Raw genomic sequence first — 27,094 nt, 5'->3', positions numbered from 1 at the left:
CACAGCATGCCTCGCCGAGATACAGAGCCTAGACTGATGTGGAATGTTCTTCGAGTTTCTATGGGTAATAAATTTCCCCACAATAATAATTAAACAAATTTAACAACATCACCATGTAACTCGATCCCTTATCTATGTTCCTGCCGAGTTTCGCGTAAATCTGACATGAGGCGATAAAGTTATGGAACGAGAGGTGAAGGCCCGGATCAGATATAAATACGTACTGCTTCGCTCAGCAGACCAGTGTGTTGCCAGTGTGTGGCCTGAGTATGTATGTGCACGCTAGGCAGTGGAGTTCACACAGTCGGTTCGCGAGCACCGTGATCGAGCGTGAAGCAGCTATTAATCTTTGAGTCCGTGGACTTTAACCTAATCGCGTCGAATATGGACTTGTACGGATTTCTTTATACTGTGAGTGACAACTTTTTACTCCGACGGGACGTGATATGAATTGTGCATCGTCTGAACATTATCAAGTGACTGTTATTCTACACCAGTGTCTAAGACTTGCGAATGTTTTCGAGTGCTCGTAATTTGAAGTTTCATGTTATGGACAGGACTTAGAACAGTTTGCTCCTTACAGAGTACTAAATACTTCGAGTTTATGAGACTGTGTTTGAATCCAGATTTACTTGATTCCAAGCATGACTACGTCACTAATTTACCATTTCATGAACTGTGTAAATATTTTAGGTCATGAACTGTGAACTGTGCATGTGTGAACTGTGCATTTCAATTTTACTAAACAGAACATTTCAATTCTACGAACATTCAGTTTACGAACAGTCGAACCGAGGACTGTCAATACTCGATTTATTTCGTCTTTTGATTTCATGTTGTTATCAATACGTGAATGAGTTCTAATTCACGAGTGGAACATCTTTATTTTCGAATCCAATTAAATTATGTTGAACAGTGCTGCAAAGAACTAAGTTGTGCGGCATTACTTTACATTGTACCAAGTGCCACAAACTTTGAGTAACTCTGTTAAAATTCGACTATAAGTTTCGAGTGGACTTTTATTTTTATGAGTATTAAACTTACATGCTCATTCGAGTCTAGTGGCCTTCTTTCATTTAACACGGGACAAAATTTAGTGACATTTCACCGTGTGATAAACTCTCAAGGATACATTTGTGTTTGAACCTTGTTAAAACATTAATAAACTTTCCTCTCATCTGTGCAGAAGCAGTCTTTGCATTAACTCGCCCCAAGGCTTAACGATGTTCATTCACGTTCATCATTCACGAGGACTACCTCAACGCCCTTCGTCAGCATCGTATGGATCTTCAAGACGTCGAATGGATTTTCTAGAACTTCCATCGGGGGATGAATGGTGGTTCACTGGTATGGGAAAAGGAGCTGCCGGAATCCAAGGACATCGCCAGCCCTAGGACGAGGAACGTTTTCTACTGTATCTGCTGTACAGAGGTGACATGACTTTGAATTTATTAATAAACTCAGAGGAAAAAAATTTAAGATTTATTTCTAAACAAACCCTCTCCCTCTGTACGCACTTCAACGAATGGTACACGCCCTGCGTCTCATGTCTACCGAAGTACCACATTTACTGTTACAATATGTTTGCGTTTTTGAGGTACTTTCGAAGTTCCTTAAACCAGGGTGTTATGTTCTCAAGTCAGGTTTCATAATCTGTTATCCTTTTTGTCGGTCCATTTTCTTTTAATCTAGTGAGATGACCAAACAATTTCATTCGTCTTTTCCTAATGTCAATTTCTATGTTTGAGAGCTTTTCTGTTGTTTTGATTGATTGTAACCTGGGTGTATCTTGCTCCTAAGATTTTCCTAATGACCTCCTTCTCTTTGATTATTATTATTATTATTATTATTATTATTATTATTATTCACATCGTTACGCCCAACTGAGGAGCACACTTCAAAGTATTTAGCTAATGATTTTGCTTTCTTCTCTTCCCAAAATCTCTTCATCCTCTCACTGAAATTCTTCTTACGTACTTCTGTCCAGGTTTTATAAGTTCTAGCTTTTGGTTCCGAGAAACAATGGTTATTAATCAGTGTTCTGAAAGCAGATGTTTTCTTCACAGTTTCCTGGTTGATGTTGATTTCTTGCAGATCTGATTCTATTTCATTTAGCCAGTTGTTCTTGACTTTCATTGTGAGGGCAAGATTTAGAACTTTTTGATCAGTGTATCATTGTTCATTCGGACGATTTAACCATATTATTATTATTATTATTATTATTATTATTATTATTATTATTATTATTATTATTATTATTATTATTATTATTATTATTATTATTATACATGATTCTACCGCCTGCCTTATATTTAGCTTTTACGTGATAGTGGGACTTTTTTGAACGTCATATATTCCCTTTAAGTAAGAGACAAATACTGTGAAATGACTAACATGCTTGTAAATTCTGTGACCAACCTCAGGACTGGAACCTGAAACCTCACAGAAAAGGTGTATTACCCATTCCGCTCGTACGACTAAAGCACGAGAGAGGCGTATCCAACGCTTTGATGTACTGTAGTTCTAGTAGTGTTAGAGTCGTCTATTGAATAATGACTTGATTACTATCAAACTACCTTAACTATACCCACGGAGCCCTGTGTGGACCAACCACATAACTAAACACTTTTCTCTGAAGCTTAAAATTCTCAACCAGTTTAAGAGCAAAATCTCTTTCAAAAGCTATCTCTACGCTTAACATTATTGAATGATAACACTGAAGAACTGAGGGAACTTAAAGTTGAAAAAAAGTTTTGAGAGACGGTTATATGGTATTCTGTTAGCTACCATCACTATAACGTTACCAGTGTCTTTGTATTGAATCTTCCAACTCTCGGACGATCATTCTGTGGCGTTTCTGTTACGTAACTGAATCGATTTAGGCTCTACAAGTATTTAAGTCTTCAACATAGTAAATCTGCTGAGAGGCTCATTCCTCAAATTACACTTGTTCTTAAAATATTCTGCTATAGAGTATTAGTTTCTTTTCACAGTTGACTGCTTCAAGCTACACGAAATTTACAACAAGATGGAAACACGCTAGAGTTATTGTTTCACTGTAGTATCTACAGCGGGTTCTTTCCTGGCTTCGTCTGTGCATTACCCACGCAGGCGCAATGGGATAGGAAGGTAACAATTTCAACCGTCAAAGAGAAATTATCACCTGTTTTACACTGTGATTCATATACCCCAATAGTTTATACCTATAGATTCTATTAATACATTCAGGGCTATTTGCTTACCACAATTTTTATTTGATGTGATCAGCATACTCATATTAACGCACAACTATTCAAGTCATTCGCCTAGAAATGCTTCAGGACTGCAGAGGAACGTTCTAAAAATACTGAATTCTTATCTGGAATTCCTGTATTAAAACATTTAAACAATGTCAATTAAGTTCTGTTATAAGAATAAACACGTATTAATTCAAAATTACCTATTCCGACATGGACCAACACCATCTGCTGATATGGTTGACGTGTTGTTAGAAAAAGGTTGTAATGTCTTCGTTGTTTTCCCGTGTGTGAAAAGTGTGCAGTCTCTTAATATTAAAAAAATATAGGGAGTGGAATTCCCTCAATCTCTTGAATGTCTAAGGAGGCCATACTCCGCTCAGCTGAAGGAGTATGTGTGTGTTTCTGACGGGGTTGTACAATGGTTGGACAGTTTAGATTTGAGTTTGTGAACTGTTTTTGAGATTGGTTGATTATTTGAAGTGTTATATTGTTTGTTATATTTTTTAATGTTTTTATGCAGAGTTATGCAGTAGTCATAAGCTAAAAAAGTAAGTAAATAAATAAACTCATCACATAGATGGAAAAAGTAATTGTGAGAGATTTATTTTCAATTATTTTTATAAACCAAGTGTTTTATTTAGATCCGGGTTGTTATGAATTGAAATAATGGAGGTATTCCATAATACTCAAATCAACTTTTGTTAGTTCTGACAAATATAACAGACAAACCCACAGTTATAGGCAACGCATAATACGGATTAGTATATTCCGCACAAAAATTCCAATCTCATTGACGTTGTATAACAAAATAAGAGTACACATTTTATTACAGACGGTCAAGTAATAGCAGGAACTCGTTTGGTGGATTTCCCTCATTTAGCCTTTCCTATTCGACCTTCCCTTACTACTCCGAATACATTATATGTGAGAGTCGTAAGTAACATCCAGATCCAGATTTCCCCTTTGGTGATCCATTCTTCTCGTTATTGGGTACATTCACTATTCGAATGGTCTAAATACTCACATTTTAAGTCTGATACGTTTGTAATCAATCATTCATTGTTTGTCAGATTTATTACAGCACATCACCCATCGCTGTCAGTGTTAACAATTGACGTCCATTTATACAATTAAATTTGCATATTAAATCTATACTGTATGAATTTTCTTTGAAAAGTATAAATAGCTGAATTCTGTTATGCTAATGTCTTATTAAAGTAATTGGTATTAAATTAAATGAATTGAATTGTACAGAATATCCAGAAAATACTTCCAATTCAATTAAAGGTTATCTACAAAGATTTTAGAATACACATACACTTATATTTAAAGAACTATGAGTCATTGATTAGAAACTTATCAGTCCGAAGGTGCGAGCAGTTGGACCATTCGGATAGTAAATGTACCCAATAACGGGAGGAATGGATCACGAAGGCGGATGCTACCTAAGACTCGCACATATATAATTTATTCAGATTGGTAACAATAAATAAACTTTTAATGTCGACCTATTCAATACAATAATAATGTTGTTATTGAATAGGTGGGCATTAAACGTTTATTTATTTTAATTCTCAGTTCACTACGGATAAAAATGAAATTTCTTACGTTATCGGAGTAGTAGGGAAACGAGAACTGATCTAGGAAGGTCGAATGGGCAATAACAATAGCTATGTATGGAATGTCAAAAAATAAACCACTTCGGTACGAAAACCCGTTTGGTAAACCACGTTTGTTTCGTCATGGACCTGGAAAGCTTGATTGATATTTATCTCAATACCGGTGGTGGGATCGAAGAATATTGTCTTTTATTTGACAGTGGTTGATGGTGATTAGACATGCACGGTTATTTTAATCATCTTCATGAACGTAGGAAATTTCCTCATGGTTCTCCCATAATCGTTGTTTAAGACGTCCGTCTTTCGTACTTGAGGAGTTACAGACCGCCTCACGCATCCCACAGAATCTGAACCGTGTCCCAGAGTTCCCGTCATATTACAGCGGGGATAGTGACAACGGAATTTGCGAGAGGATTGTTCAGGAATAGATCAAAGTGTATGAAAAGTATACGACATCTTGACGATTTTGACGTCATTCACTTAGTTTCTGCTGAATTTCATATTTCGTAATTCGTGCAGATGTTATGTTTTGGCATCAAGTTTTGGAGGATGTTTTCAGTTCGTACTGGGTGCAATGCTGTTGGCAGGAATTCTGAGATGTGTAAGAGCTATGTTCATTCCTTCCTTTAGACTTCTTATGACTTGAAGCTCGTCGCCATTACTTGGTACAGACACCTTTAGACTCTGAATTTCTGAACACAAACTTTACACCTCTCCGAATCTTCTTTTCTGTGTAGATCTGTACATCCCTATGTCGTAATGCCTACTAAGATGGAATAGCCGTAGTTGGTCATGAAGAACGTCTGAGAAAGGAGAGGAAAGTCTTCGTGAAACGTAATATTTCCCTACGAATTCCCTTCCATGCGTATAAACCCAGAAGGTACCATGCGTATTAAACTAGAAAATGAAAGCATCATTATAAACATTAGTTATTTGGTTGAAATTCACTTATTGTTGTTCAAATGTGTCAGAAACTTATCGAAACCTTGGCTAAGGCAAGTCTATTTTAAAGAGCAAATGAAACTGGATCAGCAAAATGTAATGATAACTTTAATTTTTTCAGTCAAATAATATTTGCTTCTGCTAAATACTAACCTCAACAAATAAAACAGGAATATATGTAGAAATGTAGCAAAACATATGTTCCTCGAAACTAACAAAGACTACGTTCCGTCTTCACATTGAATACTTGTATACCACCATGTGTTTCATTTGTGGTAGATCCTTGAGATATTTCTCAGATAATTCTGCATGTCAAAAGCGGAAAGGGTAATAAAATAAATAAAAATTTCAATAAAACAGGGTGGGCCAGTGGGTGATGACCCTCTAAGTATATTCACGTCCAACAAACTTATAAGTGCCGAAACAGAAAGCCCATGCTCAACATACGAAAGCCATGTGTCCTGTGTGAGTTCTTCCTCATTGTCATGTGAAACGAAATATTAACGTCCTTTGGTAGTCGAGAGTAGACAGAGTGACACTCTATAGTTACCATTTCTGAGATTAATATAATGTTCGAACATGATTAATGAGTTGATTATTCTGTAACTCAACAAAGATTCTGGCCTATTGCTGGGAGACGAGTGGTATTATACATTAGGGTTATGACATTTTTTTCAGTTTTTGTAAGAAAATTGATTTCTTCAAGCAATTGCTATATTGCTTCAGGATCCCTTCCACTTATAATAGATCAGCTGATATTTCTTAAAGACACTTTGCAGATGTAAAACGCAACGTCTGTCCAGCTGAATGCATGTACTAGTGTTCGGTTAAAACGCGAGATTAGCTGGGCATATTATAATGCGATTTTTGATTTTCTCGAAAGGATCTCATGCATTAAATATTGAATCGTGATTTTTAAAAACTGAGCAGCAAATATTTCTGCGAAACAGTATGAAGTAAATGATGCCATTATAACATTTTGTTCAGCTTACGCTACCTAATCCAAATATATCCGAAACATATATGGCCATGAATTGTAGATCATGGCAAGTTCTGCTATGAAGTTCATGGGACCACATAAAAGTTTTCTCGAGTTGCACTGACTACAAAGGTATAGAGGTCCACATACCATGTGTGTTAGAATTTTAGAGCATAAAATAATCAACAAAGGAGTCCAAGAAACCACATACCTCTCATTGAAAGGCCGTTGTGAAGAAGAAGGAAGAGGGTTCCTGAGACTCAGCACAACGCTGCTTAAACCTTTAAATATTTCCTGAAACTATAACCATAACTGATTTCTTCCCTGTAAAGTGATCATGGCAGTAAACTTCCCCAAACGAGTCCTGCTCGGAACGACGTTCCTGGTTATCATCCCACCTGATGTTGACTGTCCCTGGGATTATATTGAACGTTTCTAGCCATGTTTGGTGTGGTCATCCTGGCTTCCACCTGCCCCTGGTGGCCCCTATCGCCTAGCGTTCTTCGAGTATCGGCTGTCTGGTAAACGAAAATTATGGCTGACTAGATATATTCGATATTTCACCACAATCACTTGTAATTTTCTTAGATCACTCTGCCTTAAAATATCCTCATTGGTGTTTCGGCCGTGCCAAGTGCGTAAGCATCGTAGGTAGAACATGTTGAGATTCTGTGCTGCCTGCGGCATAATATTTCACCCTCCAATAGACGAGTATTTTAAGTAGTTTGACTTGCGTCTCTTTATGAAACACTGAAGTGTTCCATATTGGCCACCAACACGCAGCGCTGAAAGATTGCTGAGGCTAACATCTACATCTGACCTGCCAAGCTGCGATAAGACGCCACGCTAAAGAATTTTATTGATGAAGGACTGGTGAAGACACCCATTACACAGTTGCAGCGATCAGGTCAGCTTTCCAGGCAAGAGAGGTTGACTGCAGTTCCGTGAGGATCGGCAATACACACATGTCTCCCTCAACACACAGTTGTATACGACTGGTGATGATTTTATTGCGATCTTTATTAGAACTGAGGGTAAACTGACTTATCGGTTTATCAAATAATTTATTGTATTGTAGCCATCAGATGAACGAAGGAACTATTGATCTGCATTTTGGTCTGTCCGTCGCTCAGGTGGTTCTATCAGTTCATTACCGAGTCTTTTCTTAAGTGATTTAAATAAACCCCCAAATGTGTGAATGAATATTTCCAATTCACAATAATTATAACAATTTATAATTATTATTATTTATTATCCATGAAAAATCCCTACTTTGTCTAGCATATTAGGGCTGTAGGTTATAACTAAACCAAACCCCATGGCACTACAGCCCTTGAAGGGCCTTGGCCTACCAAGCGACCGCTACTCAGCCAGACGGCCTGCAGATTACGAGGTGTCGTGTGGTCAGCACGACGAATCCTCTCAGCCGTTATTCTTGGCTTTCTAGACCGGAGGTTATAACTAGTTACCATAAATTGTACAAACATATACTACAAAATTTTTGAAGTGAGTGATTACACACACAAATTAATTAAACTGGGAGAAAAGGAAAACTATTTTTTTTTCTAAAATAAACTGCATAAACTTAAAAAATTCATTCAAACAACAGATCTTGTGAAATATCCTAAAAATAGGTTTCACTAACATTACTGTACAACAAATTAAGTGTTGTTCCAAAATATATCTAGCTTTGCTGAAGAATGGACAATCAAAAATAAAGTGAGTTGCAGTTTATTCATCTCCACAAACACAACTGTTATTACTACTAATTTTGAATTTATGTAAATAAAATTTAAATTTTCCGTGACCCGAAAGAAACTGAGTGCTGGTGAAGTTTGATTTCAATAATTTACAGTGAAATGTTTGTGTGTTTGACAGACTGGAAAAATTCTATGTTACATTTTACTAAATCGACACTGGAAAGTGGCTTCCTTCTTAACAAACAAACAAACAAAACAAAAAACTTGCAAATGTACCAAAAATTATTCCAATCCCTAATTCCTCTTCCTATAAAATAATATTCTCCCCATTTTTTTCCTCTGAAATTTATCTTTATTTTCATATCTTTGTTTTATTTTAAAATTCACCTCAAGCTTATTCTTCTACTAATGTCAATCCACGCCATTGCATCAGTAACCGCTTAGTCGAGCAGCTTGTCTCCTTACTCCCAAATCTTCCCAGTCCAGAGATTGTAATATTTTTGTTACACTATTCTTTCGTCGGTAATCACCCTAAACAAATCGTGCTGCTTTCCTTTGGACATTTTTCAATTTCTCGAATCAAGTGATACTGATGTGGGTCCCATACAAGGGAACCGTGCTCTAATTGAGATCTTACCAGATAATTATACACTTCTCTCCTTTGCATCCTTACTACAACCATTAAATGGCCACATACGCATGTAAAGAGCTGTGTAATTTACAATATCGTTAATGTGATTACCCCAATGAAGGTATTTCCTTATATGAACACCTAAGAACTTCCAGTGATTCCCACGAGGTGCTTTCACCCCATCAACACAGTAATTATCCTATAACATGAGTCTCAACAGAATAAGCTTTCTCAAAACCGAACTGTCCTCTATCACACCAGTTGTCAATTTAGCAAACGTGTCTATTACCATCAGAAATAATGCTTTCCCATAGCTAACATGCAACACATGTCCAGCTGACTGGCCTGTAACTCTCAGCGGAATGTGATGGGCGTTATAACTCTAAACATCCGGCAACACTGGGCTTCAGAGGTGTGAGGATCTTATGGGGGATACTTGCACTGCTGAAGACTGATTTGAAATATGACGACCTCAATACCCGTGGCTGTTTTATTTTTGCTTTAATCCGTATTGTGTTTCCAAATTTCCATTCGTTATTTGATTCATGTGTATGATTGTTTGAACATAAACTTTAATAAATTACATCTTTCTACTGCATTGTTATCAACCACGTTTAGGGAATCCCTCATTTCATCCGTGGTCCTTTATTCGTTTTTTCTTTTTTTATGCCTAAGAAATATTTTTATCTGAGCTCCCATCAAATAACGTAATAATTGTCCGACTCGTTGACTGAATGGTCAGCGCACTGCTCTTCGGTTCAGAGGGTGCCGAGTTCGATTCCCGGCCGGGTCAGGGATTTTAACCTTCATTAGTTAATTCCAATGGCCCGGGGGCTGGGTGTTTGTGCTGTCCCCAACATCCCTGCTACTCACACACCACACATGACACTATCCTCCACCACAATGACACGCAGTTACTTACACATTGCAGATGCCGCCCACCCTCATCGGAGGGTCTGCCTTACAAGGGCTGCACTCGGCTAGAAATAGACACACGAAATTATCATTGCGTAATAATTACGATAAAATTAATAAAACGTGTGGTTTGGTTGTCGTCTCTTGTCATAATCAATGATTTTATATTTAATATTAATAATGAAGTTAATGCTTCTTTGAAAAGATCAGCTCTATGCCCGTTCATTCATAAATACTCTTTCACTCGAAATATGGGAGTGGATCTTTGAGTTAATCCCGGCAACACAAGATTGTCCAAGATCGTCCTATCTGTTGGGAACGGAACCTTGGGAGGAAGTAACAATATGATGATGATGATGATGATGATGATGATGATGATGATGATGATGGTGATGATGATGGTTGTTGTGAATGGTATTAATTTCTTTTTTGTAATTCTTGCGAGATAAAGGGACAGTTAAAGCTCTGAGAACCATGCTATTGTAAGCTGCTTTTTTTATGTATGTCTGGGTGCACAAACTCCACCTCCATTCTCCAACTCACCACCGCTACCCCCTCCTCACACCAGCCCTGGACCACCCCTTCCCCCTCCGCTCCTTCAATCCTAGTAAACACAGTCGAACCAACAATAGACTCGATCACGCGAACGAGACCGTTACTTTGAGAGGCCAGGCCATTTGAGAGGACAACCACCTGCTAAACACCGTAAGTTTAAGCTTTCTTCACACCCATTCTACACTTTTTACTTATCACCCCACGTTTCTCACACAACCTCATTTTTCCATTACAGATTAGAGCTTCATTGACGGTTTCCGCTAGATCACTTACAGTTTACTATGCATCTGTCTTCTGCCTAACACAGCTTCTCAACTTTATATCGCGGCCCTTCCCACCCTTTATAATAAGGCAAGACACCAGCCAACATTATGAAACAATAATCAAGAAAGGTACCGCTAGATTGAGAAGAGTTTGAGAATGCTGTTGTTTCCAAAGCTTTAAATTTCATTGGTGTTTTTTCCTTGTCACAGGCTTTTCGCCTGCACGTCATATCAGGCTTGGTTTCTCAAAAATGTTTGCTCCCGCTCCCCTCCTGACCAATTTAATCTGATGGGTTTCTACAAGGATGATTTTCGACAGTGATTTCAACCTGTTTGTTTTTGTTACTAAACAATATTTTGTAAACTATGAGGTCCACAACCTCACCATGTGCTACTATTGTTCATTTCCGTCTGCATCATTTGTTTTTTCATTCCTTTTTTTTTCTTAGGTTAACACAGTTTTTAGTTTCAATTATTATTTTAAATTAACACCTTTTCACTGAATTTTGTCGCAGTGAGTTGTTTTTTGCTCCGCATATTGATGTAAATATTGTATATTTGTACTAATTTTGTTTCCGTCTATGCTCTCTTTTGCTTGTTTTATCATTTGCTCCTTCATTATGTTTTTTAGCATTTTTTCAACTTATATTGTGTAAATTATTTCAAATCTTCCCTCATTTTTCACTGAAGATGGCTCAAACGAGCCGAAACACGTTTGAATTTGTTTACTCCGTCTAATGACGGAATATTTATTGTACTGAATTAGGAGGATACTCTCATTTTTCACATTTGTAAAGTCAGAATTTCATGGTTAAATAGTCTCATATTTCTGACCACAAACCTTACCAGTACCATCTATTTGTCTACTTATTCTAGATTGATCCTCGGTGGTGACCTAATGCACTCCATCAGCTTCCTCTGAATTTAGTGCAAAGTAATTGAAATCACAATTTAGGAGGAGTGATTGTATTACACTCCAAGTTGCGTATTTCCATTCTTAGAAATTCATGAAGCCAAACCTATGTACCGCGTGCCAAATAAAAGGGGCATTCCATATTTAGGCCCACGTCTAGGTATAGGTAGAGGAGATTTTAGGAGTGGTTTCTTGATGGTCATAACCATTAGTAGGCATTGGTAAATTGTATTTTTTTTAAAGAAGCTTTTAAGACGTAAGAGTTCCCCCTTGTACTCAACTGTATCTAGCGATCCGAGGACTGCTAGACTATCCATGATTTTTATTTAAAAATGGATCAATAACAATTTTGCGCAGTGTCATTAAGCTCTCCACCAGGGTTGCACTTTATAATAAAAGATTAATCTGCAATAAAACATAAAAATAAAATGCAGTAGATACAACAAAACCAATCAACAACCTTCTTCAAAGGTAATTAATCACGTGGTTCATTTTAAATTATAGATGTGGAACATTTGCGCATTAAAACAAAGTAAGCTTTTCCTAAAGATTCCAACACAAATAACGACCAGAGTTAACACGTCATATTGATAATTTTAATGATTTATCTGGTTCTCTGGTCATTGGCATTCCACTACCCATCTTTTCGTTTTCAACATTTATCTGCCATCTTATAAATGCATTGGTACTACGCATGTTTTCTGTATTATACTAGTAATTTATATGCACACATTGTAGAAGAATATTCAGATAGAAATACAGTACATAGTGACTACAGATATTATTGCCAACGAAAGTACAAACTCAGAGGAAATTTTTACTCACATGTAGGCCTACTACAGCATATATGATAATTTTTCGAAATCTGTCATTATTTAACTCTACTAAGTGTAAAAGATGATCATTTCTGAGACAAAAAACTGATAGAAGAATTAAGAACATTTTTAACAGGATGGTTCCCCTGCAAAATGGATTAGTTTTAGTTAGATTTAGTTCTGAATCGACAATGGCATGTAAAGAAGCAGTTCTTGTTTTACTGCTATTTTTGCTCGTTTGTATGTTGCTTGGTTGCTGCCTCATGCTCTGAAGGCTTTGTAGTAACACACACACACACACACACACACACACACACACAGGGTGGAATAGGGATAGAGTGTGAGTAAGATTTCGAATACAGACGTTGTTCACTAACAGAGTTAAGGGGTAAGGTCTATGCCATCGTGCTGCATGCAGTCAATGCGGAAAACCTTGAAAGTAAATCTCAAAAAGAACATTGTTGTTACAATCAGGAGTAATTATTTGTTTTCAGAAGGTACTCTTCCGCAGCCTGCTTCCTGTTAAACATTCTAGTAAACTGAAGACACTCTCATGTACGTCCCTGTGGTTCTTGAGGACTTCATTGGACATACTGTACATACTTCTCAAGACTACATTGCAACCGACAAAGTAGTATCCAGAATATTTGGGAATTATAACGTACAGTATATTATGTTCAAAATAGGAGGTAACATGAAATGAAATAAAAACAATTACTGTATATTAAATGTCAGTGAAATAATACAAATAATACTTGGAAGAAAAATTAAAGAAATGTTGGACAGCTAAATACAAATACAAGAGGTGTTCCATAAGTGAACGTCGAGAGCAGGAGTCCATCTACAAGGTATTAGTAGGATACGTTGTAACGAGAAGACGTGATTTTAATCAAGATATAAGACAGTGATATGTAGAGTTGAAAATTCAAAAAAAAAATGAAAATCTACAGGGAAATGTAATACTCACCGGCCTTGAAACATGATAGTTGTTCTGAATCGTCGGTGCATTCATTTCTGTTTTCTGGAAGCAGTGTGCGACCTCGGAAATTCTGTACACGTAAAAGTCCTCCTTGGAAAGCTCTGAGATCTCTCTGAGAGCGCTCACTTGACCCATAGATATTGGAGCCATCCAGATATCCTGTCACTTGATTCATCTGAAAGTATTAATACATGTTATAGGAAAAACACTATCGTAACATACGCCAATGCATTTCTTCCAGTGAAATGCAACAATTTTTTGTTAAATAAAAAGTGTCTTCAAACTAGGGTCTGCTTAACGTGTGACAGACCACAAACAAAGATCTGTATCAACTACGAACAACAGAATAGACTGCCCTTCTTATATACAGTATATCCAATATGAATACGCTTACATGGTATTCTGTACACTCTTCTATAGGGCGTGTATCAGCAGTTATTAGTTTTAGTCAGATTTGATATCCAATAAAATGATTTTGGAGACATTTTCTACTCCATTTAAACCGTACATAGACAACTGGATAATAAATATAAAAATTAAGTGTCGTAATTGCCTAGAGGGGAAATTCAGGAATGTGGAACGTTTGGAGGTCTACTCAGTGTCCAAGAAAACAAATTCTCAGTAATTAGATCACTTAACAAATATACATAGCATCACTCTTTATCGGTACTTACTGTACATCTTTGCTCACCTTCACCACTCGATAACATTAATTAAATCAAATAGGCTTCCTAATGAACTCTTTTAATGCTTTTATTATTTTTTTCAGGTTGCTTTACGTCGTACCGACACAGATAAGTCTTATGGCGACAGTGGGTCAGGAAAGGTCTGAGAGTGGGAATGAAGCGGCTGTGTCCTTAATTCAGGTACAGCCCCAGTGCTTGCGTCGCGTAAAAATGGGAAACTACGAAAAACCACGGGAAACCATCTTCAGGGCTGCCGAGAGTGGGATTCGAACCAACTATCTCCTGAATGCAGGCTTACATTTGCGCACCCCTAACCACACGGCCAACTCGCTCGGTCTAATGACTTCTTACGGATCATTATTCGAATTACTTCATCTAACATCGAAGTCAATATTTGCCATTTAATAAAAAGGAATGAGTGTCGTGTATTTCACTGAATTCAAGAACACCTTACATATTGCTCTTAAATGAACATATTTACATTGAAAATTTATGAAAAACGTAATAATTTCATACATAATGCTCAGATATGTTATTTTACCATTTTTATGCGAAATAAAGTAAGTAATAAGAACCTAAGATACCGATACGATCAGAAAATATTCTTCATCTTTCAAACAAATGGCCACTTCTTTAAAGGTTCTGTAAACCAATAATATGTAAAGTAGTATAATGAAGATCACAGCTTAGGTTTTCACGTGACTTATTCATTTGGAAATCCTACCCTTTGGAGAATATTTTTTTCAAATCTATTCTCATTTTGAATTAATAATAAATATAGCAGAAGTAATAAATTAGAAAATCAGCTTGTAGATTGAGATTTGCTAAAGAGAGTTATAACATGTATATATTTTCAAGTTATCTAGTAATCTTAGAGGAACCTTATGCGGTAAAAGTAATGGAAACAATACAATAAAGAAGAATTAAGGTGTAAATGCCGATACAGGAACAGTTTAGTGTCAGGAATATATAATCAACATAAAAGCCCTTTTTAATCGCATGCAAATTATGAATATGAAATGTGAGGGAATTAAAGCATTTTGAAACTTTAATTGTGCCAAGACAGAAATGATTGATAGAGGAATATTTAGTAGTGGAATCAGCCAAGTCTTACGAAGCCCTCAGTCACCTTCTACACTTATAACAGGGATGAATATATAATGACAGAGAAAGCATAATATGGAATTATTGGAGAGAATACAACCCCATTATTTGCAGACGACAATATGCTTTGATGAAAGGAAGAGACAGAAGTTCAATGAAGGTAAAACAGTGAAGTTGAGAAACATAAATAGGGAAGGGAATAGTGTTGTCAAAATCGTGTTAAAAGATATCGGAAAACTGGAGAACTTTGTTTGTGTAAGTGAATGGATAATTCAAGATTGGAAATCTCCAGGAGGACAAACTTGTAACTCGTTATTGTCTCTGAGTATAGAATCTACTACGGTGCAATGGCACACCAATGTAAACTAAATAAATAATTTATAAACCTAGCACTCAAACCTAGCCAGAGCCAAATAAGAATGAAAGATGATTACAAGGAGAAGAATTTGAGATACTGGGAAAAATATTACAGGAGGAAATATCTGGTAGAATAGAAATAAAGACGACGAGGGAGGAGTAATGGAAGCAAAGTTGCGACAAAAAGAAGAAATATAAGTTTGTAATTGTTTGTAGATATTAATGAGATGAATAAAGACGAAATGCTGAAACGAATTTTGAAATTATAAGTGAAAGGAAGTGAAGTTAAGAAGATCTCGATTACAATAAATTAAGTAAATAAATAAATAAATAAATAAATAAATAAATAAATAAATAAATAAATAAATAAATAAATAAATAAATAAATTAATTAATTAATTAATTAATTAAATAATTAAATAAATACATTCAATCAAGTATTTAATCAATCAATCAATCAATCAATCAATCAATCAATCAATCACCACAGACAAATTACTCTTATCCCTAATTCCTCTTTCTGCGAACGAATAATTGCCCCAATTTGTCTTCTGGAATTTCAACTGTAACTTTCCTACTTTTAAAAACTCCATCAAATGTGTTTGTCTACCAATGACATTCCTTGTCATCTCTCTGCTATGGCTCGGAACATGCCACTTAATCGAACAGTTCGTCTACTCACTCCCAAGTCTTTCCAGCCCAAAGCTCTGTACATGTTCGTAACCGTACTGTCTTGAAGCTAATCGTATTGCTTTTCTTTTGATCTTTTCCAGTTCTCGAATCAAGTAATCCTGGTGAATGCCCCGTACGTTGGAAACACACTCCAATTGGAAACTTACCAGGGATTTACATGCCCTCTCCTTTGCATTCCCACAATAACCCCTAAATACCATTTTCCATCCCATATTTGTGATTACTCCAAGGACGGAATGAGGCAACGAAAACGAGACTAGGGCACGCTGGTGAATGTGAAGTTTATTATAACTTCTTTCAAGTGACATAGTAAGGGCACCTGGCCATCTCTTACTCTTAATCGCACAAAAGCATCTAATTTTACAACGATTATCTACAGATACCTTAAATTATAATCCAACAGAGCTTCATCACACTTTTGATTTACAAGCTCACGCTCAAACTCTCGCATGAATAAAAAATTAAATAGTAAACCGATATCAGTATGTGTAACCTAGCAATGTTGCTGAAACACATGCACACATCTATATATCAATTCGTCGGAAGCGTGCTTGGTTGTGGTTTAGCAAGATCCGACTATTACTAAACAATTCTGTCCCTGCACACCGCTCCGTTTTTCCCCAAGGGAAACTGGTAATTTCCATTGCCACAATTATGCCACAATCTCTATATTTACCTGGGCGTAGATTCTATTCCACTGACGAGAATATTACTGCCACAAGAGCAGCCGTACAGGACTTTCCTCCAAAGATATTTCATCAGTGTCTGCAACACTGACAGACAGACATAGCGGTCGACAGGGAATAACTGTGTGACGAAGTGGAGCTGTTTAAGTGCACACCATGCAGCAAAGATGCCTGCACTCAAGCGGGCATCAGTCCACGAACTTCCCACTCATTTTTTTCAGGAGAGAAATTTTAAAAGTTTACAAGTACTCTAAATTACTCAAGTAGATATTTCACGATACTTTTTAGATAATTTAATGGAATGGAGATTTACAAATATTATTCTATACAGTAATAGCTGCGTCATATCCTAGAGTCTTTTTTTTTTTATACACTCTGTCAGACTTGTGACAGTTTTGCTGCTGAAGTCCATGCAAAAGTTAAGTAGTATTTTCTAATAGGAAGTTATTGTCACCAGACAAAATTCGTTTACTTCAATTTGTGTCGATATACGAGTAACAATACTGAAATATAAGCAGTATACCTTTTATGGGCATTTATGAATCATTTCAGTTAGAAGTTAAATATTATTAAAAAATACAAAATACTTTTCCAACTTACATCTATTCACCAGAACTGTCGTAGAAAGACTAGTAGTACCTCAGAATGTAATTCTTATGCACTAAATCCATCATATCGCTTATTTACATTTCCGAAATGAATGGCTTTAAGTGACTGCAGGGGTCGGTTTCACATCACTGTTAGATGATTTCTTTTTTTCTCTTGAGAACAACAGCTTTCTAGAAATTCGTATGCGAATAAGATAGCTTACACAAAAGTGATGAAATTCCTTCACAACTAATTGACCTTTACATCCGACATATTTACAGCTCCCATGTTAATTGGACCTTTGTCCATATGGAACTGCTTCGTGTCATAAAAATCATCATAGCACATTTCATCCACGTGGAACGGTTCTCCAAATTTTCTTGCAGTTCTAATCGCGGAGAAAAATGTTTCTGGTGATCACATAGGGCCACTTTTTAATAGACGTTTCACGTTTCGTTCTATCAAGGAATGGGATGAATCACCTTCTATTTGTAGGTGCTCTGTTATAAGGTATTTGTGCGTAACACATTCAACATTCAGGAACTGGACGGCTTAGATAAACGGCAATCATAAGTTAATCTTGTTGTCCTGCGCAATTGTCAGAGTATGCTATAAAGGACTTCGCCTTATTTTCGCTATATTTATCTCTCAAGTATCGAAGTAAGCACGTCGCCAGTTCATTTACACTTGTCCCTAGCATCTATCCCCGGTGTAACAGCCACAGGAATTGTTTTGAAAATTGTTATAGTGAAGTTCAGATAATTTAATTTCGATTTATAATCGAAGACTGATATGTCACCTTTCGGCACTTGCATAACTGCTTGCAAATCACAAACTACAACAACGATGTCTTCTGTCGCTACTTCTTTATCTGTTGTCATTTCAGCCCGAGATAGTTCTTTTTCAGCCAAGTGTTGTGCGTAACTTTCTGCCAAGAGTTTCTGTTATTTTCCGTCAGCATTGCTGTAGGTAGTACAAAGTCCTCACTGATCTTTCTTCGGAGCGAAACGTAAAATTTTAAACTCAGTAGTAAACAAACAATAAAACATTGTGTAATTTCCACAGTAACATTTTTGTCTAGACAATATGCTACATAATCTTCATGAATTTCTGGAAAAGGCTTGCTACCATCGTTGAAGTGTTTGGACGTATTGTATGAGAGTAGATGAGTACTAGGTGAGGAAGAAGGTCCACTCTCAAAAGCGACCGGTATATCAGTCGTTATGGTATCAACATCAAGACCATCTTCTTCGCTTACATAACTGTCGCCTTGAAGCTTGTACGTCGCAACACAGATTAAATCGTCGCAGATTTCAGATGATGATTCACTACTACTATCACGATCCCAGGACGGAGAATGGGATCATAATGTTGATGATGAGGAGGAGGAGGAAATAGCACTGATGGATGAAATCAAATGTTTACTCCCAGAAACTGAAATTTCTGTGTTTCCATCATAAAGAATGATATGATGCCTATATCCGCAACATTTTCTGAGAAAGAGAGAAAAGCCGTTGTAATTTATACACACTGGTCAATTATCGCCATAAAAATATAGTTGATAACGTCAATTGTACTGGACATATCATTATCTTGCGAAGGTTTTTCATCTAGAACGGATTCCAGGGCAAGTTTTACTATCTTCTCTTCTCGGCCTGTCATGATTACATAGGAATCCTGAAGGAGTTCAAATTGATCATCTGATAAGCCTTGTCTTATCTAGAAATAGTTTTATCTAATTTGTAACAATAAACTCACGCATCAAGATATTACAAACTATTTTTATAAGTCCACAATTTATTTTCAGCGAAACTGTCATATTTCTATATAGTTAAAATATAATTCCTCGAGTGAATTGCAGGATTTGTTGGAGTAACATCACAACTAAAGATGGTACAGCCGAAGTGAGATATATCTTGATGCAAGAATATCACATTTTGAAATATGACTGTTTCGGTAAGTCTCATCTTAGCTGTAAGAACACCATATTTTAAATTGTGACTATCTGGCATATACGAACTACTGCATAGCAACTCACCTCAATATAGTGTAGAATTTAAAACTTATGAGGCGTCAACTGATAATGGATAGCCTCTAAATGGCGAGTGAGTTTCATTACAAGTGAAGAAACAGATATTTATTATCAATAATTAATGTACAACAACAATGTAAGTGTATCCACCAAATAGATGCACAGTATGCCTTCAAGTAAATAACTTATCTCATGCTATACCCGGTAAGTATGTTTGGATTGTTGGTGAGTTTATCAGATAATTTAAATCCAAGCAACAACAAGCCACATCTTATGCAACGTAACTCCATTTTATAATATAAATGTTCTAAGTACCTCTTTAAATATGATAGGGAGAATGGTAGTTATTCAATGCGTACAGTACAAAAGTATGCGAGACTGTAACTCTGTATTTTATACGATTACGTACACTACAATAAATACTTATATCTTACAAAGCAAATTAAAAATGACGTGGATTTCCGTCCACTGGAAATAAAATAATATAGAATCATAACATAAGAAATGAATACTTAAATGAACATTTACTGTCTTTCGCTTATCCTGAATACCCTGTCGCCTCCCCTTTCCCTGATCTTAGCCACAAAATTTCCCTTTTCAGCTCAAAATTTTATTTATCTTTTATTTCTGTGTGATAAGACGTTGAATGTAGCGGGGTAGTACTGTTGGATGAATGCAGACGAATGAAACAGTTTACATGCCCTTTGTCAGTTTTTATATATTTTCAGGGCAGAGAAGTCTGTTCGCACAAATACGTTGAAGAATATGTCCGTTATCCCAGTTGCGTGACAATGTAGACGTGGAAATCGATCTACTACCTGTGTGAATATACGTTTGATATTCATTTCCTAACTTTGGTAATAATACATAAATAATGCTTACGTCGATCAACTGTTTCTTCAGATCTTCAACCATTTGAATTCGATCATCCCACTGAACAGTATCATGCGAATGAGTATGTTTCGTTTATTATAACTTACTTTTTGAGTATAAAAGACTGCCTACGTAGCAGGTATTTCGGACAAAAGAAAAATTAGACAGTTCTTCCCACTAGCTCTCTGCTTTCAGATTTGGCGAGGCACCCTTTCTTGAATTATTTTCTGCCTCCGTTTCAAACTCGGTCTGTGACGTAACAGCGTCACTGCGTTTGAATAACATAAGCTCATCGCCTGCCTGCCCACCCGCTTGCAATGCTGTGCGCCCGCCGGGACAAAATGCCCAGCGTGGGCACCTCTGGCCTTAATACAAATCGTCACGAATATACAACACATCTTACAATTAATCACCGCAGAATACACTGTAGTAAAATATTTCCCTCCACATAGGTTTGGTATTAGGAATTGCATACGGCCGTAAAACGGGGTCAGATCTGTGTAAAATGCCTAACCTTAATACATCGGGAATAATCTAAGACGGAATGGGAATAGTACGTTTTTACCGGGTCCTTTGAAGTTGTTTCACTATTCAATAAATGTACCGTATTCTGAATTTTCCTTCATGTATCGTAAGTCTAAAAGAAGCAGAGGCAGATTCCCTATCTGTTGTTTTCCTAGTCTTTTCTTAAATGATTTATAAGAATTTGGAAATTTACTGAACATCTCTCTTGGTAAGTTATTCCAATCCATAACTCCCCTTCCTATAAACGAATATTTGCCCGATTTGCCCTCTTGAATTCCAACTTTATCCTCATATTGTGATCTTTCCTACGTTTAAGGCCACCACTCAAACTCACTCGTCTACTAATGCCATCCCACGCCATCTCTCCACAGACAGATCGTAACATACCACTTAGACGAGCAGCTCGTCTTCTTTCTCCCAAGTCTTCCCAACCCAAACATTGCAACATTTTTGTAACGCTACTCTTTTGTCGGAAATCACCCAGAACAAATCGAGCTGCTTTTCTTTGGATTATTTCCAGTTCATGAACAAGTAATCCTGGTGAGGGTCCCATACATTGGAACTATACTCTATTTGGGGTATTACCAGAGACTTATATGTCCTCTCCCTTACATCCTTACTACAACCCCTAAACACCCTCATAACCATGTGCAGAGTTCTGTACCCCAATGAAGATCTTTCCTTATGTTAACACCTAGATACCTACAATGATCCCCAAATGGAACTTTCACCCCATCAACGCAGTAATTAATACAGACAGGACTTTTCCTATTTGTGAAATTCACAACCTGACTTTTAACCCAGTTTATCATCATACTATTGCCTGCTGTCCATCTCACAACATGACTAAGGTCATTTTGCGGTTGCTAACCATCTTGTAACTTATTTATTACCCTATTCAGAATAACATTATCCGAAAAAGGCCTTATCTCTGATTCCAATTTTTTATTTATATGTTTTATATAAATATAAGAAATCATAAAGATCCAATAATACTGCCTTGAGAATGATTGCAGGGTCACATAAAGCCTCGCCTACTCTAATTCTCTGACATCTATTTTCTAGAAATGTAGCCACCGATTCAGTCACTATTTTACCAAGTCCAATTGCACACATATTTGCCAGTAGTCTCCCATGATCCACCACATCAAATGCTTTAGACGGGTCAATCGCTATACAGTCCATTTGACCTCCTGAATCCAAGAGATCTGCTATATCTTGCTGGAATCCTGCTAATTGAGCTTCAGTGGAATAGCATTTCCTAAACCCGAACTGCTTTCTATCTAACCAGGTATTAATTTCGCAAACATGTCTAATATAATCGGAAAGAATACCTTCCCAAAGCTTACATGCAACGCATGTCTAACTTACTGGGCTGTAATTTTCAGCTTTATGTCTATCACCCTTTACTTTATACACAGGGGCTACTATAGCAAGTCTCCATTCATTTGGTATAGCTCCATAATGCAAACAATAATCAAATAAGTACTTCAGATATGGCACCAATTCCCAGAAATCTTATCAATTGCAGCCGCTTTTGTAGTTTTCAAATTTTGTATCTTATTGTAAATGTCATTGTTATGACATGCAAATGTTAATACTTCTTTAGCATTAGTCACCTCCTCTATCTGGACATTATCCTTGTAACCAACTATCTATACACACCGTTGACTGAACATAGTTCAACACTGACATTTTGATATCATCACCACTTGACTTCCAGATCCCAGTAGCCTTATCACCGCTTCCTAGACCGACCCGTTTCCCTGAATGTACCTCGCTATTACCCTTCCGAACAAATTTCCTAATTTATATGTACCACTGCGGTTTTCGATTTTAAGCATGGGTATACGCGGGGATGTGGACCTCCCTGCGGTTACGTGTCTCCTTACATCCTTTCGGTGCATTGACGGATGTGTACTACAGCTATCAACACCGGCCTTTTTAGATTATAGATAACTGAGAGAAAACATCCGTTTTCATTTGGTATTTTCTCTAGTAGTTTTCATATCACACAAGGTGTTAGTTGTGTACTAATCTCTCAGTCGATTTAAGTGGAGTACAGCTGAATGGACGATTACAGTTACTTCTCTACAAACATACATCCTCTGCATATATCCTCTCTGGTCCAAACAAAGAGAGTTGATAGGGATGTTATTCCTGTGGAATGGTGCATAAATCGTATCGCTTGCGTACAACTCTACATTTATCGAGGCATATTCAACAACTATAGACTACAATGAAATGAATATGATATTTCCTACTTTCATTCATTATCAGGAAGTGTATTATGACGTTGTTACAATTTAAATGAACTGAAAAAATAAATATTAATTAAAATGCAGTCCTACGTAATTTCAAGAGTAGACCTACAACATCAATTTCATACTCTCATAGTATCAAGTAACAGTAAGAAGAAGAAGGAGAAGAAGAAGAAGAAGAAACAGCAGCAGCAGCAGAAGAAGAAGAAGAATAGAAATAAGGAGAATAAGAAACACTTGGCTTAATCTACCTTCTAATGTTTTGCCATCTAGGCAGCCTGCGTACCAATTTCGACATTATGATTGAGCCGTTATCTAGCAACAAATGGGGTGTTCTACTAGAATGGGTACAGTGTCTGAGTTCATTTATTTATTTGGGTGACACCGAGTTTGCTACCAGAGATCTTTGGAAAGTAAACAACAATGTTACAGGGTGCCACCATCTTGACCGACATTCAAAAACCGACCATCTCAGTCGGAATCGAACCCACGATCTCGGTATCATGAGCCGAACTCTCTACAACTGATCCATCAAGGCGCCTATAGAAAAGGAGATAAGATTTATAGCTTTGCACATAAATAATTACGTCTGTGAGGTATGTCCTGCACAAATATATCAGTATGGAATCTTGAGAGATAGGAGTTTCGATTAATTGATTTTTCCTGTGATTACGACCTTTATCAGATAACAGAAAATTGTAAAATTGTGTACTTAATCACCTAGGTTGGCAACTTGCTATTTCCGCCAACACTTAATGTAAGGAGTGCCTTGGATCAACATCCAAGCGTTGACAGCGCACAACAGATATAAGATTTATGAGTTCACTAATTATAGCCGATAACGAGATTCCATATAAAATGCTCAAGCTTTCTGGGGTAATGTATGTCAGACTCAAGGAGTAGGGTTAGCGTTTCTTCTTCTTTCCTGGAGGCCATAGGTTCGACATTTTCTTCGTCCTAGAATTTCAGTTCTTAACCGAGCGCTGGAAACTACCCAAGAGTGTCCTACACATTGTACTACGGTCTTGGTGCAACTAATAATGTGTGAAGAAGGAGGGAACTGCTCCAAAGACAATGATCAAGGGAAGCGGAGAAACAGATGCGGAAGAGTTAAACTGCGCAAATGTTTCTAATTATATTCACGGCTCATTGAATATTTTAATTCTTGAATTGGGGCTGAAACGGCTCTCACACAGCTGCAAGCATTCAATTGAGGGTCTATCTCATATGAGAGGGAGCGGACACAGTTTTTTAGCCTAGATGCTCTTCTCGACGTCTCCGCTACGTGCTAGAATGTATTCACTATTGCAAGTTTCTGCGGTTGTTGGTAATGTTGTATGTGCATCTATTGGAACAAACATGAACAGCCAGTCTTTGAGACAGAGGAATTAACCAGACGCGGTTAAAAATCTCGTCCTAACTGAGATTCGAACCTGGGAATCTCTACATCCAAGAACGGGGCGTTGACCATTCGGTTAAGCAGCCCGACCTGCAACTGGCATCGATATTATCCGGGATTATTAAATAAGTTTGAAAAATGATGACGATGATAGTACAGTTATATCGTTGTGAGGATATGTAAAAATAGATGGATGAATATGAGATGTAACTTAAAAATCATTGCAATGATTATTACATTATTGTATTGTACGTTATGCTGCAGATACGTGCCAAAATACACCTTGCGAAACGCGTTTCTTACCTGCTCTCTGGGTCCAAAGTTACATTCAGGACGAGGAGCTGGTAACGACCTCACGAACTCCATACAACGCTCATTGAACCGGGAGAAGATATGATCATCTTTTGGAATGGGTATCGGGAAGCAGTCAGGATGACGATTAGCCTGTTCTATAATGTCTCCATTTCTGCAGCACGTTAGGCCAAATCCACTCTGACCTGCACATAAAAAAGAAACAAAGAAAACATGGTTAATTCAAAGCCCATACAAGCAGATTAACATTATTAACAGTTCGTTAGAAAGACATTCACCTCTATATATAAAATCGAAAACCCTGACGCAACTCACACACACACACACACACACACACACACACACACACACACACACACACACACACACACACACAGATACTCATCACCAATTTTCACACTACCCTCGAATGAAATTTCGCACGGGTGTTCCTTGCAAGGTTAATAAGGAAATGTAAAGATGGTAAGAGCGGTGAAACCTAAACAAAGTATAACTAAATCACACACTTTCCACAAAACTGCACAGCGTTCGTACCTTAAAATGCGATACAGCAGTAACGGGATAATTCCTTTCTTACCTTTCACCACATTTTGCGGTCTTTTAATGTAGCGGTTTACCAAAATGTTCGTAAATCTAAAAGTTGACAGTTAAAATGGGTGAATATCGAATTATGCACAGAATTTGAAATAGAGCATGAAAGTTTTAATATAATGGAAAGTCACGCCAAATGCAAATACAAATGCAATTTAAGGAAGTTATCATGTCATAGACCTAACTCCCATTTCATCTTCATTATGTTTGCATTTTTTTTTTCACTGCAAGTAAAGAAACACCTCAGATCAACCTAGAAGCGTTTAATTTATTTATTTTAGTGATAAGAAATTTTTTTGGTCATGTTCAGAGATTTTTATGTGCAAGCACTTATAAGTAAGTCATCGGCCAACGTCTTTGCTACCGACTCTACATTACAGGGGGCTTAAAGGGAGGCAAACGGTCCTCGAATATGGAAGTTATTTTTAAGCAAACCCCAAGGCTTTATCTCCCTTAGTTCTTAATTTAAGAAAAGAACGTCTCGTTTGCTTACGTTTCTCACGTGACACGGCTGGTTGGCTGAACTGCCTGTAGAGATCTCCAAAACAATGTGCATTTAAATTTTCCGGCAGTCACATGCAGTCAGTAGTATAATGATTATATAAAAATCGGACGTAAAATTCTAGAGGACAGGTGGATTGCATTTGTACAGTCTGTGCAGTTTGAGAGCTCGTGCTCGTGCGTGCGAGTTAATAGTTCAAAGAATAAAGGCAGAAGAGTGTACAGTTGATCCTCAAATTAGGAAAAAATTCGGGGGAAATAAGGCAGTATTATTATTAGTGTCCTGGGTTATTTTTAAAGAAAATTAATGTCAGTAGAAGACAGTGAAACGTTTTGATCTGCAGGTTTTAACGAACAGTCTATGCTGTAAGGAATCAACGCTCACAGGAACTTTTAGAAACTTCCGCCAAGAAAGACACAAAAAAGGGAGGGATGGCAGACAAAGCAGAAAAAATGAAATATGATGATATTTCGCAAATTGGCGTGCGTTGGGTGGGAAACTCTCTTTTATTTGCAAACATGCCACTGACATTGAATGTGATTTTCACTCAATAAATGGTGACGTTTCTTTGCTACAATTTTCCAAAACCACGTTATCACTTCCAACATGGCATAATCAATCTATCAATCAATCATTCAATCAATCAATCAATCAATCAATCAATCAATCAATCAATCAATCAATCAATCAATCAATCAATCAATCAATCAATCAATCAATCAATCAATCAATCAATCTCTTCTGTATTTAGGGAAGCCACCCAGCTGGAATATTAGTCCCTATTTGTCCTCTTAAACTCCAACTTTATCTTCATGATCTATCCTATTTACAAAAACGTCAATCAAACTGATTAGTCTACTAATGTCATTCCGCCCCATCTCTCCAATGGCAGCTCGAAACAAACCGCTTAGCCGAGCACCTTGTCTCCTTTCTCC

At 37.0% G+C, this 27,094-nt stretch overlaps 1 protein-coding gene across 1 annotated transcript in view; it reads right to left on the bottom strand.

Annotated features, from left to right (window-relative positions):
* The window catches only part of LOC136859161 (peroxidase), a 266,353-nt gene that overhangs the window by 57,968 nt on the left and 181,291 nt on the right, over window positions 1-27,094 (bottom strand). The window contains exons 6-7 of the mRNA XM_067138679.2: window positions 25,058-25,251; window positions 13,539-13,725 (exon numbers count right to left, since the gene is read on the bottom strand). Coding sequence (XP_066994780.2) covers window positions 13,539-13,725; window positions 25,058-25,251 — 381 coding nt within the window. The remainder of the gene's footprint in view (window positions 1-13,538; window positions 13,726-25,057; window positions 25,252-27,094) is intronic.

Source organism: Anabrus simplex, chromosome 1, assembly GCF_040414725.1.
Source record: "Anabrus simplex isolate iqAnaSimp1 chromosome 1, ASM4041472v1, whole genome shotgun sequence".
In the NCBI taxonomy this organism is placed as follows: Eukaryota; Metazoa; Arthropoda; class Insecta; order Orthoptera; family Tettigoniidae; genus Anabrus; species Anabrus simplex.
The sequence above is the reverse complement of the archived record's forward strand: the minus strand, read 5'-3'. Positions and strand labels throughout refer to the sequence as shown.